At 29.8% G+C, this 17,873-nt stretch overlaps 1 protein-coding gene across 1 annotated transcript; it reads right to left on the bottom strand.

Annotated features, from left to right (window-relative positions):
• Positions 1 to 9,076: 9,076 nt before the first annotated feature.
• LOC112791921 (delta(8)-fatty-acid desaturase 1-like) lies at positions 9,077 to 11,005 on the bottom strand. The gene has a single exon (XM_025834959.2). It carries the CDS (start codon positions 10,648 to 10,650, stop codon positions 9,304 to 9,306), a length of 1,347 nt encoding a protein of 448 aa, XP_025690744.1. The 5' UTR covers positions 10,651 to 11,005; the 3' UTR covers positions 9,077 to 9,303.
• Positions 11,006 to 17,873: the final 6,868 nt, after the last annotated feature.

The following is a 17,873-nucleotide window of genomic DNA, read 5'->3' as shown; positions in this document are numbered from 1 at the left end:
AATTTAATTGAATATCCAACCCATTCTCTAATAATTTTTTTAAGGATTATAACATTTTTAAATAAAAAGATATTTCTTTTAATTTTTGATATTTAATTTTCATAAAGTTGGTTAGTTCTATCATTATCTTTTTAAAATATATTTATGCGATATATTCAATGTAATAAACTCGTAGTTTTTACTTTAACTCGGTCGACTATGATAAAATCGTAATTCGTAAAATCGTAAAACGAAACGTAAACATAACTCGTAAATTATAAAAAAATATAAAAAAGATTAACGAATAAAACAAATTTTATAACTAATTCTCAAATTAATTTTAACAAAAAATAATTTAATAATTCATAATTATATCATATGTATATGCCATAAGCCCAAAACACCATTTGGACAAAAAAAAAATTGGCTAAGCTCGTCTAACTAAAAGCAATAAAGTAAATAATAAATAAAGGATATAAAAAAAATCAATAAGAGATATTCTAGGGCCGTCAAAATGGGCTAAATCCATCGGACCAGCCCGTTTATCCGTTTAAATGGGCGGACTTTGCCCCTAAAATTAAACCCGTTTAAATTTCGGGCTAAACGGGCTGAACCCGATTAACCCGAAAAAAATGACGGGTTAAACGGGCTAGCCCGCGGGCTAAACGGGTAGCCCATTTAATTTTTTTTTTCATTTTTTAAAAAAAAGTAACACTTTTAGCTAATATTTTTTCCGATCCGACCCGAAAATCCGACCCATCAACTAAAAAAAAAAAATTTAAATGGTTTTTGACCTAAAAGTGGTATTTTTTGTCAAAATATTTTTCAAAAAATAAAATAAAATGATAAACGGGCTGGCCCGTTTAACCCATCGGGCTGACTATAAACGGTCCGGGCTAAAAAATTTTGGCCCGCGAACAAAGCGGGCTTAAATGAACCAGCCCGTTTAACCCATGAACTTAATGGGCTGGGCCTAAATGGACCGGGCTAGCCCGTTTGACAGCCCTAAGATATTCATTAAAAAAAATTGACTTCAAAAAGAAAAGAATAAAGAAAAAAGTTTAAAGTTTTCAAAAGAAAAATAAAATAAAAATAAACCAGATTTATTAATCATTTCAGGTCCATCGCCACTCTCTTCTCAATTGCCCTCTGTCATCTTTACTTTTCTTCAAAATTTTCATTTCTCACACCACCATTTCAACTCTTTACTTCTTTTTATTGTTTTTGTTCAAAATAATAATTTTTTTCCCAGACATATCCTTATCTCTCTTCTAATAGAATAACCCCTATTGAAATAATGAAATAGAAAAAAAAGGCATAGTGGGTTACACACATCAGAAGCAATTGAGAGGAAAAAATAGAGGAAAATTGAAGGTTCTAACACCTTCTCAGCACATTATGCTTGGGATTCAAGTGGGTTCTGTATTGCACAGCAAAACCAAGTTTTGGTCCAACTTTTTTTTCCAACCGTAGATTGCCTGCAAAACCGCGATTCTGACGACTCTGCGATTTTTTTCGGCGTTTCTATTCATAACCAACTTCAGTGACTCGAGTAGTAGAAGCGCAACGGAAAGAGAGAGTAGAAACGTAAACTCGTACGTTTCCGCGAATCAACTCGCGATTCTATCTACCTTGGATATATTAATTACTAATATATTTTTATAAAAATAATTTAAAAATTATTAATATTTTTTAGTTTTACATAATAAATTTAGCTAATGTATTTAAAAAAATTAATAAAAAATAAAATAAAAAATTAAATAGTCTTGACCATTATTATTAAAAGATAATGAGATTTTCAACAGAAAAAAATATTAGTCTTGATTGATTTTTAATGGATAAATCAACAATTTAACATTTTATGTAACTTTATTCAATTTTATTAATACATAGAGAAAATATTGACAGAAAGATTAATCAGTCTCATAAAAATAAAGATTAAAGATCAAATTTTTTTTAAGGTCTCATTGTTTTTTGAGATCATCGTGAGTCGCATTTAGGATTTTTTTATTTAATTTGATGGGTTAATTTAAAAAAATATATAGTATTAGGTTTTTTAAAGGGATAAGTATTGTTTTGGTCCCTCACGTTGAGGGTTGGAATCGAGCCCGTCCCTGATGTATATTTTGATTTAAAATCATCCTTAACGTGTTTTTTTTGTATTAAAATCGTCCTTTGTTAAAAAATTTTTAATTTTATTACAAAAATACCCTCTATTTTAATAATAAAAAAATTTATAAAATTATAAAAAAAAAGAAAAGAACACGTTGGGGGGGAGAGGAAACGCGTTTTTGGGGGGTGGGGGCTGAAAGGAAATGCGAAGGGGGGAGGGGAGGGAGAGGGGGAAGGGGAAGGGGGGGAGAGGGGACGGCGCCGGCGAAGCTTGGAGCTGCCGTTGCCGTCGCCGGAAGAAAGAAGAAAGGAGAGGGGTTGCAACGGGGGAGAAGAGAAGAGGGGAAAGAGAGAGGGAGCGCCGGGAAGAGGGGGTTCTGGGCAGCTCTGGTGGCAGAATCCCTATTCACAGTACCGCCTCACGCGTTCTCCCTCACAGGCAGCGGTGACCACCGGCGTCTTCAGTGACGATGGAGGCACGGCAACGGTGCCCCCTCCTCCGATACAACTTGACGGCGACCCTGTGGCAGTTGACCGTGACGGATTTGGCAGCACAGGCGGCGATGGGCAGAGCAGTTCCCTCCTTTGCAGCCCTCTCTCACCTCATTCTTGGTTCGCAGAAGAGATGGCTTTTCGGACAGCAGCAGCGGTGGTTTTGCATCTGCTTCTTCTGCTGCATCTGCTTCTGCAGCTTCGACTTCTACATCAGCATCTTCTTCTTCTGCATCTGCTTCTGCTTGAATGCATCTTCTTCTTTTGCATCTGCTTCTGCTTGAGTTTCTGTTTCTGATTCTATGACTGTCTCTGCTTCTGTATTTGTGATTGCCTGCTTCTGATTTTGATTTGTTATTTTTTGATTTGGTTGTTGAATTCGTTGAATTTGGGTTGATTTGTTGAATTTTTTATTTCTGGATTTGTTAAATTTGTGTTGATTTGTTGAATTTCTGATTTTTGGATTTGTTGAATTTGTGTTGATTGTATTGATGTTGTTTTTCTTGGTGGTGGAGGTAAAGGTGATGGTGGGAGTAAAAGTGGTGGTGGTGATGGAGGTAAAGGTGCTTATGGTAGTGGAGGGTATTTTTGTCTAAAAAAATTTAAAAGGACGATTTTAATACAAAAAATATGTTAAGAACGATTTTAAATCCAAAATTACAAGAGGGACGATTTTGATTCTGACCCTCAACGTTAGGACCAAAATCGTATTTATCCTTTTTTAAACGAATAAAACAATAGATCATTATTTAAGTATATGTCGTTATAATAGGTATTGTTCCTAGGATTCAATTGATAGACCATCAAAGTCATACAATTTTGTTTATTTTATTCTAATTTGTTATTTAGTTGACATTTAATATCTTCTTTACTTATTAATTAAATACTTAAATATTATAAATGGATACATGAGTTTTATTAACAAATGTCTATTTATTTTTCAAATGTTGTTTTGTTTCATACTTTTATGTGTAATAAAGAGATAATATTTTTAATTATTTTTATAAAATTTAACTATTATATATTATTCCATGTATATAAAGTTATAAACTAACTCAAAATCGCATTACTTTATATTATTCCATAGGTATTTATTTGTTGGTGCTTTTATTATGAATCACGTTGGATTAAAAGTTTAAATTAGAGTTGAGTAATTTACAAGTAGCGTACAAGTATTATACTGATATATTAAATAATTGGGTTTAGCTATTTTTTTTTAAGAAGCAAAAGTAGTTAACTGCTGTCACTAATTATTAAATATACGAACCTTCTATATATAAGAGGGTGTGTTTTCTAAGCCGATTTTGATCGATATTTTGTTTACTTCTTTGTTAGTTTTTGAACCTTTCCAATATTTGACTTGGACTAATTGCCAGGAAAGTAACTGAGTGGAGTTTTATCCCCACCTAGAAAAAGAGACACGGTGAGGGACCTGAATATAATGTTTTTCCAATTTTTCAGAATAAATATATATATTTATTGTCGACATGATTTTGTTTGGGTGATAAAATGGAGATGAAAAAAAATTGTGAATTTGAGTCTCAAATCTTATAAGTTAGACTCTAGAAGACAAAAAGTTTTGTATATTGTAAGTAATATGTATTGGAATAAATTTAATATCTCATATAGACAAAAGAAATGTGTGTGAGTATATATATATTTGCATGGTTTGTGTAACATTTTCGAGTTTCATATTTATTTAGATAATAACTCGGTAATGCCAGGCATGTTACGCTAGCTTAGCTGTATTAAGAAATTTTTCTTTTGTTTATATGGATATGAATATATGATGATACGATTTACTATTCTTAGATTTACAATAATAGACAAATTAAAAACTTAATAATAATAATATGCAAGTTTGTTTATGAAAAAAGATTTGATATTCAATTGTCGAAAAAAAATTAATTTTAATTTAAAATATAAAAATTAAATTATTTAAAATTTATTATAAAAAAATAAATTAAACAAAAATTTAGACTCTAAACACAGTATAACTGGTATTACTTTTATTATAAACATCGCAAAACGTGATTCAACATGGCCAACGTTTGTGGCCACCAGATTTAAGAAAATAAGCAAAGTGGTTCTGATTTGGTCGACACACGATGTGCTCAATGTCTGCTTGTATTTTAAGTTACTAACTCTGGAAATGATGAAAGATAACACAGCTCATAGAGATTTTTACCAGAGGAATGATTTATTCTCATAAATGCATGTTATTATTTTAATTATTCCTTTAATTTTAATTTTAAAAAAGTAGTCAACATTTTCTGTATTTTAAAACATGTAATATATCTAAATAATTTTGAAAGAAATAATTGAAAGTTAAGAAAATACATCATTATAAAATTTAGTTGTACATTGTCTTTTTTCTTACTTCACAAATAAGTATATTTTTATAGAGAAATACAGATATGTATAGCCTATGAAGATAAGCAAATTAAATTTATGTGCTATTAAAAACTAAAATTATAGATATTTAGTATCTGAAAATATAAATATGGAAAACTTCTAGAAATAAAATAAAAAAATTTTATGACCTTGCTATTTTTCTTTTCTTATGGAAATATTTATTTTTATACATAAGTCATATCATGATTACTCTTTTCAGGTGTGTGTTAATAATATGCTTCCCTTTAAAGGACAATAAAATTACAAAGCAAGGTTTTATTATGATTACAGAAGCAGGACGATGAAATAGAGGAGGAGATTATTTGGAGCCTAAGAAAGAATGACATATTGACGGTGGGATCGATGATGTCCTGAACTTTTGGCGAACAAATGGGGTCTCTTAATTCATTTTGATTTGACGTGCTTAGCTATTAAACCACCAATCAAATCTATGGTTGCTACTAAACTAATAATCGTAATAAATAATAAGTTAATAACAGGAAGGACAGAATTAGTATGAGCAAATAGAATCTGTCTATTGACATTATCAGACTAAAGAGTAAAGAGGCAATGTTAATTAGATTTAAATATCGCAATTGGCTGATCCATGGCCCCATGCCACGTGACACGTTAATTAAGTCCTCCACCTATCAAGGATTGCTAACCATGTGATATGTCAATAAAAGTGGCTCATGTCTGGCCTTTTTTTTTTTCTTCTATCCGAAAAAGAGGTATATGTATTGTTATTTTTTTATACTAAAAATAATATAAACGTTATTTTTAATTTCTTGAAAAAAAAAACGAAACAACTCGCTGGCAGGCAGTTTAGGCTCACTTTCCTTCATATTGTTTCACATTGCCCGTGTGCCTCATGTGTGATTCATATGAACCTTTTGAAATGGAGATAGTCAGATACACCCAAATTGTAATTTCGGTTGCCCATAATTCGAGTCACGTTAATTATACACTAAAATTAGTCACTAATATAAAATATATATTAAAATATAAATACACATTAAAAATAAATTAAATTACATATATATTTATATACAAATATATTAGTAGCTGATTTTGATATATAAATAATATTTTTGAATTTGTATAGTATAACATTTTATACAGGACTGAGTATCTATTTGGATTCTTTTTCTAGTAGTAAGAACGGAGTTTATATTATTCTTTTTAGTGATTAATATTTTTTTTGTGACTTAGTATATATTTGGTATTTTGTATACACATAATATGATTATCAATTAAATAAATTAAAATTCAATTTATTGTAGATCGAAATTTTATTTAGAGATTCGATATTGGAGATTTAATATTTATTAGCCAACGGTTCATCTTTAAATAAAATTTAGATCTACAATGAATTAGTTTTTAGTCTATCTAAGTTAAAAGATATTTTAGAAAACTAAAAAAAATTGTTGTTGGCCAATAAATTAATGCATGCATTATAAAAGACTAAAAAACTCTCGATATTTATTTAAACGAAAAAGTTTAGAGAACCAATTACAACATAAGTCACCAATGAACTATAATTCAAATAACATAATTTTTTTATATTCATCTAAAAATTGTAGATTTGAATCTCCTATTTTTTAATTAATTGACTTTAATTAACTACACTTCTAAATAATTTCTTAACAAAATTATATTTAAATAAATAAATAAAGTAATCACTTGACTAATTTAAATCGTTAAATTCATATAACTTTAATTATCATGTGTAATTCACATCGAAGTTTTGGCACTCATGATTCTTGTACCCCTTTTGGATTTTAGTAACTATTAAGCACGACACCCACACCCACAGACCTTCTATTCGATCAGCTCAATTGATGAATGAATTCATTCACTGTTTTCAACCTGCAACTACGTTCACAGTTATTTCCCAAGTTTTTTTTTTCTTAATTATTGTTAGTATTTGTTGTCGTTGTTGTTGTGTCTATATACAGTGAAATGAAAGAATTGAAGTAACAATAATGTGTCAATGTGAGCCTACCAAATTTCAAACCAGAGATAAGGTTACAACTATAATAATCCTTGTACATAAAAAATCAGGAGGAGTTTTAACATTAAAAACTAACTAATTAAAGACTAAAATTAACTACCTAAATTGATGCATAACTCATGTCTTTAATTTATGTGATACTAGTGTATGCATCTCTATGATATATAAAAAATATTTATTTCTTTATATTTATGTCTTAAATATACTTCTAAAATAAGTTATTCATGAATATATTTATCTTATACGAAATAACTTTATATATTTGTTTGTTATTTATACTAATACCAAACAATTTATAAAATAAAAAAATTTACAAAATATTTATATTTAATAAAAAAAAGTATAGTATACAATAAACAAATAACTCAATGTCTATAAGAAAAAATGAACTAAAATATTTAAAATAAATTAATAATAATAATAAAATTGATTAAATGTTGATTAAATATTCATTAAATGTTGTCAAATTAATATAATAATAAAATATTGATTTGAATAGTAAAAAATAATAATATACTATTAAAAATATTAACAAATAATTCTCCAATTATTCAGATAAATTAAATAGACAAAAATAAAAATATACTATATTCAAAATATTGTATAAAAAATTATTTAAAAGATATATATATATATATAATGTTCATAGATATAATAAATAATTAAGGTAATTATTAAAAAGATATGATATAGATGATTATAATTATTGATAATTGTTTTCGTAATTAAGAATTAAAGGTGGAGGAGAAGAAACAAAAAAAAAATCAAATGAAAAAAGAAGAATAAGAAGGGAGAGGAAAAAGAAGGATTTTTATAAATAAATTCATTATAATAATTATCGAAATAAATAATTTAAAAAATATTTATCGAAATAAATATTTCTCTTATCTTGTTTACACGGCAAATAAGATAATTCTGCATACCGTAAACGAGGTAAGACAGATGGACGTGAAAACGAGATATATGTATTTTTTTAAAAAATAAAAAAATAAAAAATATTAATATTATTAATAATCCAAACTTTTAGCATACAATTAGTACATAAAAAGATTGGTAAAAGAGATTAAAATGGATATGTTTGATCAATTAGTACTCAAAAAGGTTGACGGGATAGTAAAAAGAGAATTAAAACTATATTGTGAGAGATAACGGTTTCAATTCTCTCTCTACTATCCCATCAATCTCTCTTAACAATTGGGTAAACGGTTATTTTTATTTTTTAAATTTAAATCAATCCAATTGGATCATAATTTAATTTATAATTTTTTAAAATGGATATGTTTGATCAATTAATACTAAAAAAGAGTACATAAAAAATTTTAGTTTAAATTATGATTCAATAATTGGATTGATTTAAATTTGAAAAATAAAAATAACCGTTTACCAATTGTTAGGAGAAATTGATGGGATAGTATATCTCATCAACTTTTTAGTATTAATTGATCAAACATATTCATTTTATTCTTTACTATTAACCTTTTTATGTACTAATTAAATGCTAAAAGTTTGGATTATTGATAATATTAATATTTTTCATTATTTTCAATTTTTTCTAACGAAAATACATGTATTTTATTTACACTGTAAATGATATCAGAAATGTTTGGTAACCAAAGAAAATGAGTCAAAAACAGTCATAACTTGTCTTATTTAGCATTCATTAATTGCTGCAACAATTAATAAATGTTAAATAAGATAAGTTTTGGCTGTTTTTTTTTTTGTCTCTCTAGCATTGTCCAAATGATATATACACGTTTTACGTTTACCTGTCTTATCTCGTTTATATTGTAAACGAGATACATACAAAATTATTATGTAAACGAGATAAAAGAAAAATATTTATTTTGGTAAATATTTTTTAAATTATTTATTTTAGTAATTATTATAATTAATTTATTTATTAAAATAAAAAACCCGAAAAAAGAAAGAGAAGGAGAAATGAAACGAGAGAAAAAGAACCCCCAAAACGAAGAAAAAGAAGTATTATGATTTGGTTGGACTTAGTAAAATAAGTTTAGGCAGCTAGTATTTTTGTTTTGCAAAATTAAGTTTGAAAATTTAATTTTAATTTTGAAAAAGCAGAAGTGTAGCAAATAAGAGGAGATATTCATATAATCCCGATAGATACATAAGACTAATGTTACTTGCATGCAATGTGCAGCAATTTAACATCATTTCCAGAAGAAAACTGTACAAGAATACCATTTAGCTTATTGAGATATACATAGAACATGAACAAATAAAACTAACACCATAAGGTGTATGATAATCTGCTTGAGAGAAACCTCAATTGTCAACTATATATGCTGTGTTCAACCATGAGTGTGGAAAGCCTCCCATAGCAGATTCTGGGGAGGGATAGTGTGGTCCCTGGCTTGCAATGCAGCAGTTCTTAGGGTCTTGAGGGTCCATATATTGGCCTCTATGAAAGACAAACTCCTGTAAGGTAAACCATGCTTCTTGCAAAGATCAATCACCAAGGGAGAAACCTTCCTCAATTGCGCCCTTGGCAATCTTGGAAACAGATGGTGCTCAAGCTGGAACTGCAACCCACCAAAGAACCAATCCATCCAAGATGAACAAGAGATGTCCAGTGTCCCACTCGTCTGCTTCTCGAACCAATCGTTCCCACTTGGCGGCCCAACATACACATTGGCTGAGAAATGGTTCAGGCAAAATTGGAGGTGCTGAATGGAGCATGCAGCCATACTTGCAACCACAAACATCACCCTCTCCGGCCAATTTGGCAGGCATGAAACAAGGAGTGGGAACCAAGTCCAGAACACAAGGATCCCAGCAATGTTGTAAGCTCTATCCGGGACATTGCGCCGCCACGAAAACAATAGCAGAAAGGTCTGAAGATAAAGGTTTAGCCTTGCAAAGCACAATACAGGGTAGAATGTCCAGTGCTGGTAACTCACCAAGAATCTAGACAGAGCATCAAACTTGAGGCATCTATCATAGAAGTAAGATTTCATTGAGGTGAAGAACCGTGAAGACACTGCAAAAACCGGAATGTGTTGTAGATCGGGATCATAGTCAAGACTATTACAAGCAATGTGGTGTGCATTGTGAGTCCACTTCCACCATGCAATGCTTATCCCTGTCAAGCAATTCCCACAAAGAATCTGTGCAAACTTGTTGTATTGCCGGCTCGACATAACTTCATAGTGGCCGGAATCATGTCCAACATATGTGCTCTGCATCCAAAGCAAACCAAGCAAAAGGGCCGATCCCAGATGAGCCCAGACGCTTGTGCATTTCAAGACACCGTAGACCACCATGGCAAACATGGCAGCAACCGAAGACAGTGTGTATAGAGTAACATGCTCCTTCTTCTCGAATAGCCCCATTTTCGCAAACTCGAAACAGAGTTTTCTGTAATCCTTGGAAACCTCGGAGACATTGTAGTCTTTGAGGTGGTAGCCGGTGAAGAACTTGTCGAGATATTGCCATGCTGTGCCGGGATGGTAAGCGATGAATGCGTCGGTTACATCCTGGCCTGCAAGGTTTAGAATGGGAACATCACCGCCAGGGTGATCCTTGGCCCAATCTGTGACATTGTAGACTTTCCCTTGAATTGAAATCCACAAATCCCCTGCCTTGTTATGCTTCTTCAGCTCCTCAGGGGTTATGTACTTCTTCTCAACCCCCTGCATGTTCTTGATCCTTATCTTGATCTTGATCTTGATTATGATATCAAAACTATGTATATGTGTATCTATATCAACCAAGGGATAATAATAACAAAAAATGGAAGTATATAACTATATTATTCTTGATTCATTCACAGAAAGATATCTAGAAAGATGATGAAGTATCTGATTCTACGAATAATATATTAGATCAGAGAATCCCTTTGATGAAGGGACCTGGATTGATATTGAGGGAACCTAAAACCCCTTCTTTTTCTCGGTTTGTTTCCTTTTTTTGGTTTTTGTGTTAGGTTTAGATGCTTGTTTCTCCAAGGTAGGAAGATTTATAAGTTCTATATTAACAGAATTGTAAGGTTTTAAGTTAGGTGGATACTACAATGAAGATGGCAAAAATATCTTCTCATGAAGATGCTTTGGTTAAAAGTGTGGTTTATTTATTTAGCCACACTTTAAACAAAAACAACACTTTTATAAATATCAAAATCTAACCATACAATCCATCATCCAAAGGTCAAAAAGAAATATACTCATATGAAGACAATTATGCCATCTTCATTGTAGTATCCACCTTTAAGTTATAGCCGTTAAGGCAGTTAACCACACATGGGAAAAAATAAGTCTTTTTTGTTATGTTGTTAACGCTTAATGAGCAAGGCAGCGGGTTGTTAAGGTACCAGCAAGGCAGCAAACGTGTGCTCGAACACGTTTATCAACACAATTATTTTCAATATAAAATAAGTTAACCATATATTATTAAGTCTCATTTAGAAGCAATAGAAGGAAAATGTTGGTTATATACTTATATTTTATTATGTTATTCTTTTTATGTATAAAACTAAAATTTTATTAAAAAATAATAAAAAAATCTAGAACCAGCATTTAATCAGTAAAAAAATGAATAATTTTATACTATTAGATGTAATTTCACACTATTAAAAATATTATTGATGATTAATTGATGGTTACAAATTATAAAAATTATTGGCCTTCTAGCGTTCCTCAAAATTAATTATATATCTAATAATTTTTATTTTAAAATATTATTTTTTAATTATTTTCAATTTTTATTTTAGTTTGTGAGAAAATAAATTAACCGACAAGAAACCATACGTACGTATATAATGGAAGTTGCTGGGCTGGTGACCTTAATTATAAGCGTACGTATAAAACCGAAAACATTATTGCCACTTATTTATCTTTTATCTTTTGCATTTTTTTTTCTGGCCACATACAGTGCCACACCTACTCAAACCCTATTTACCACCTCCTTTCTGTGTTAGTATTATTAAATTAGATGAAATAAGTTCTAATAATATCATATGTATTATATATGTTAACAAAATTGAGTGTTCTTATTTCTTAACCATGAAGTAAAGATACTTTATTAAATTAGGGTATTTATTTGTTGAACATATTTTGAACATAATATTTATTCAACATTTATTTAATATATATTTTTATATTTAAATACATTTAGACATATTAAAATATTATTATGTATTGACATATTTAATTTTATTTTTAACATATATTTTTAAAATAAATTTTAAATTAACATATAATATTATTTATTAAAATAAATTATTTTACATACTTTATATAATTAAAAAAGATATTAAAAATATTTAATAATATTAGCTTGTATTTTAATATAAAAAAATATAAAAAATTATTATAATTTTAAAAAAATATTTTATTATATATCTCATATTCTATATTTTACAAAAAATTAAAATTAATATCTCTATATATTTTATATTATATCGTATTTTATATCAATATTCATAATTTATAAATTCTTAACCAAATTTTAATAAACATCATCTTAAAATGTAAAAATTATTTTAACAAAAATATTATATATTAAAAATTAATCGCTAACTAAATCACAAATAACTAATTTGATAATTAATGTATTATACACACACATCATAGGTGAGATACGTACTACGGAGAACTCCAAACTTGACCCCTTATTGGGGATGGTAGTTTTTGGAGTGATTCATGCAAGCCTAGTAGCTAGTGGCAATTTAGTACTAATCTATTGGGTGCTCGTCATTTAATAACGGGACCATGTCTCAATTTGGTTTTGTTTCTTTTCATTATTTCCATTATTTGACTTAGACTATCTCCACCTTTTTTTGTTAAGCGAGGAAGGCCTAAAAACTGTTATCAATATGCGTAGAGTTATCTCCATTCTTTTATTAATAGACTTTTGTAATACCTTTCCTTATTATTATTATTATTATTATTGCACAGAAATTGAGTGATGATGTGCCGATATCAATTGAGTTTAGCTTTCATTTCCTTTTCCATTTATTTAACTGTATCACCCAAAAATAAATATCTGCATGGCATAGTGACCTTGTTGACCATTTATGATAAATTAAAAGCAAAAGTTAACTGCTCTCATTAATTGTTAAATATACGAATAACCTTCTATATATTTTCTTTAATTTCCATTCTTGACTTGAACCAGTTATGCCAGGGAATCAAGTTTGAGTTGATCGAGTAGAGTTTTTTCCCATCTAGAAAAAGTGACATGGTCAGGGACTTAATTAGTATAGTATATATGAGATTAATCAGTCTTTATAATCTCGACCCAAAATGGAGAGATCATAAATGAAACACCTTATGAAAATTAATTGCTTTCCTTTCACATTGTTATCAAGGAATAAATAGTTTCTAAAAAAATTCAAAATCAAACATGCACCATGTAGTATAATATATCTCCTATTACGTCATCACGATATTATTACATTCCCTTACATCACCGCCCCGTTACTATATCAACTTCATTATTGTTGATATATATTAAATAAAAAAAGGTTTTCTATGTTTTTTTTTTTCGAATATAGTTGTTGCCATCGAAATTTGACTTGGGTGACAAAATAAGACTGATGAATAGAGAATTTTAATGAAAATGTCTTGAATTCGAGTAAATATATTTGTTTGTCCAAAAATTTTCAAGTTTATATTAATTTAGATAATAAAAGATAAACATCGTCCATTAATTTAGTTTTAAGTTTTAACAAACACTGATGAATTTTGACACTAATTTCACTATTCGTCAATCATCAGTAAGACTTTCCCTTGTTAGTAGCTAGTATCTTAGTTCTTAAGTATATATGTTACTTACTTGTCTCTTCCTTGAACGATATTCAATAAGCAATTTTTATCTCCTTAAAATAATTGCATTCAATATATCATCTGACCAATCAATTACAAAATATTATTTCTTCAATTTTCAATTAGTGATGTAAACTAAAAATTGTTTAGTCTATATAATAATATAAATAAGAACAAACATTAAATGATATTATAAAATTATTTCTCTCAAAAACTGAGCTAATAAAAAAAAGTATATTCCGCCAAAAAGTTATAACTCAAATGGCATAATTTTTTTATATTCATTTAAAAGTTTTAGATTCGAGTCTTATTATCTTTGATATAAAAAAAACGTATATCCCTACATAAATCATATATCTCTGAGAGATCGAACCTCAATTCTTCCCTCACGGTCAATGCCTATTACGTTAATGTAGCTGTGCACTAAAAAAGTTTTCTTTTCTTTATCTTATGATACAGTTTACTTTTCGTAGATTTGCAATAATAGACAAATTAAAAACTTATTAACTAATGTTCAAGTTTGTTTATAATTATTATAGACCCCGCAATACGTGATGCAACATGGCAATGGTTTGTGACTTTAATTTGTGGCCACCAGAAAATCACTTTCGGCAGAGTTAAGAAAATAAGCAAAGTGCTTCTGATCTGCTTCACATACAATGTGCTCAATGTCTGTTTGTTAATTGGGAGCCAACTACTACTTCCTAATCCAAAATCATCTTTCAGTTGATAGAAGTTGAGCATAAAATTTACTATAATACTATATATATGCCTGCTACTTTTAAAAACCAAACTTCAAACATGACACTTAAACTCAAATAATGACCACTTATATTAGACCTCATGATTGCTTATAGTTTAAGTTACTAACTCGAACACTGATGATGAAAATTTATAAAATAGAATTATTATTTATTCTCCTAAAACGTTATTATTATTATTATTATTATTATTATTATATACAAAAAAGTCAAGTTTTTTATTTTTTTACATGTTAAATATATTTAAATTTTTTTATTGAAATTAAGAAATAATTCAAAAATTTTATATATGCTGTCTTTATTGTATACATCTTTTATTTATTTTCTATCAAACAGACTCTATAAAAAAATAAAGATTTAAAAGTTATAAAAATAGATAATTTTTTTATTATTATTAAAAAAACTAAATAAAAAAGTGCACAAATAAATTGGTGCTCATTGCGTTATTACTCTCTTTAAATGTGTTGTAATATGCTTCCCTTTAAAGGACAACAAAATTACAAAGCAAACTTTTTATTGATGCAGGAGCAAGACGATGAAATATAGAGGAGAAGATTTAATTTGTTTGAAGGCTAAGAAAGAATGACACATTGATGTTGGCATGGATGGTGCCCTCAACTTTTGGCAAACAAATGGGGTACTTTAATTTCCCTTAATCCATTTTTGATTGGACGTGCTTAATTATTAAACCACCAATTAAATCTAAGGTTGTTGGTAACATAATCATAATAGTAATACATTAATAAGAGCATAAGGACAGAATTAGTTTGAGAAATGAGCACGCATAATTATGGAATCTGACTATTGACATTAATTATCAGATCAAAGAGGCAATGATGGTTCAATTTAGATATCGCATTTGGCTGAATTGCAATGCTGCCACCATTGGAACCTTTTGCAAGGAGTCCAGTGAGTTCAATTAACTTGAGAGATAAGAAACCTCTTTAATTTAACTGAACGATTCTGGTGAATAAGGGCTTTTTATAGGCTTCATATGTCTCAAACCGGTTTTACTCATCAAGTGATGAGTGGATGAATATGTATATTTATAGTACAATGATGATCATGGATGTTGATTTCATTCATGGAAGTTATTTGTTCTTTCTTCGGTGTGTTAAAATTTCTTCCACTATAACTATAATGCTCCACTTATTGTAAGAATGGTGCAATTAAAACAGCAGAGAGGATGGTGATGGAAGAAGGTTTGGGGATTTGGTCTACATCGCAAGGAATAGATAGGGATAAAATAGTTTTTGGATAAAGTATTATTCTCAGAGTTAATACTCAAAATCGTTCTTGAAATATATTATGATCTCCATTTTAGTTCTCGAAAGATAAAAATTAATCAAAATCGTCCCCGAAAGTTATTCACATTGATCGAGTTTGTCCTTCCCTCATATCAGTTGGTGATGTGGCTAACGTTTGCTGAGCTGAAACGTTAAGTGCCAGTATGGTAGACTTGGTTTCTTTGTGGGTTGGGTAGAAAATTTCGTGGACTGAAAAGACAATTTTAAAGGCTGAGAAGATAATCTGCTACCATCAACTGATGCCTTCATGGATTCAGAGCATGCTTTTTGGTAGGATGGTAACTTGGTGGGTTGAGAGTGATGTCTCTTGGTTTGGGTTGGCTTAATTTTTGGCACATCTTCTTCCTGCTCATCAACCACACATGGCTCTGAAACACCATGCGCGAAATACAGGTTGATCAAGTTGAAGTTCCTCCTGCAATCCTTCATCATTGCAATTAAATCATGATCTGTGGCTAGCCTCCTCAGCCCATATTCAAGGGGAACTCCTGGAGATTTCCACCAACACTCCCTAGCCTCAGCATATTCCAGTTCTACATAGTATCCCTTCACAAAGAACACGTCGAGTGTGTCACCTTCAACTCCCGTTAACACCTCTGTGTGATCCGGCTCATAGTACAGATTTTCACCCTCATCCTTTTTAAACTTCCCACCATGGTAAAATACAAACGTCATAAGAGGACCCTCCATCTACAAGTGCAAAAATAAATAAATGTAGTCAACAACAAAATCTGAAACAACTACAGCCTTACAACTGCATATAAACACACAGCAAACAACATAATCATAACCATCGCAAACCCTCCATTCTCCAGAAAAATCCATCGTATAACGCCTAGGAAAGCCCTAACGGCAAATGCATACAGAACATGTTCTTCCTAATCCAAACCCTAGTCTCACTAGATGGTTCTTACAGCTAACTCAACCTAAACCAATGCACACCAACATTGCAAAATAAACAGAAATTATAAAAAAAATTAAATCTTACCCTATGACAGTTACTGTTCCTTCCTCCAACAGCGAAACTCCTCCGCGAGCTCCTCCAACTATCCACCATAGTAGAGCCAAGTCCTCTACAAACCTCGACACGCACAGGAATCGTCAATAACGCAACGAGGTTCTGATCAAAGGATCCTTGGGCAGAGTACCAGAGTAGAGAGAAGACGAGGGGTTTTGGAGCGAAAGTTGAAGATGGTTGTTATGAGAGGAGAGATGGAAGAATGTTTGAATATCCCACTCTGGACCATAAACGACGTCGTTCAATTGATTTGGGGGTGGAGGGAAGAAACTACGTCGTTTTGGAGTCTACCACGCTGGCACTTAACGTTCCAGCTCAGCAAACGTTAGCCACATCACCACGGAAGGACAAACTCGATCAACGTGAATAACTTTCGGGGACGATTTTGATTAATTTTATCTTTTGGAGACTAAAATTGAGATCGGAATATCTTTCAAGGACGATTTTGAGTATTAACTCATTATTCTCATCCTAACGTTTAGATGAAATTCTAATTTTATTTTTAATATTTTAAATGTGACGTTTAATAATATTATTAGTTAGTAGTTAAGTCATATCTTTTTTTTATATGTCATAATAATATAACTAAAATTTTTTTGTAACACTTCTACTCAAAATTAAATATTATTGGTTCTTTAATATACAAATTATTTGTATCAAATTTAATTGTAACACAATATCAAACCTATTTAAAAAAAAATTTAGAATTAAAATAGAATATTTAAAAATTTTTAAACTAAAATAAAATGTTTAAAACATTAGAACCAAATTAAAATTCAAGCCTAAGATTTATAAACCAAAATAATATTTTAGCCGCAGTTTCTTTTACGTCTCTAAATTTGTCTTTTCATCTTTTCCTCCTCTTTTCTTTAACTGTAATGGCAACTGACGACAGTGACACCACCCCTTTTTTGAGTTTTTTGTTTCTATTTTCGTTCTTCTTTTTTTATTTTTTTTAATTTTTGAAGGATATAAATATCATTTTTTTAAATTTCTGTTGTTGATTTTAGA

The sequence above is a fragment of the Arachis hypogaea genome, chromosome 13 (assembly GCF_003086295.3).
Source record: "Arachis hypogaea cultivar Tifrunner chromosome 13, arahy.Tifrunner.gnm2.J5K5, whole genome shotgun sequence".
Taxonomy (NCBI): Eukaryota; Viridiplantae; Streptophyta; class Magnoliopsida; order Fabales; family Fabaceae; genus Arachis; species Arachis hypogaea.
Note: the sequence above shows the minus strand (reverse complement) of the source record. Positions and strands in the feature narration are given on the sequence as shown.

What these genes read in the sequence shown, in the direction of transcription:
- LOC112791921 (XM_025834959.2), bottom strand. Translation starts at nt 10,650, where the DNA reads ATGCAGGGGGTTGAGAAGAAGTACATAACCCCTGAGGAGCTGAAGAAG.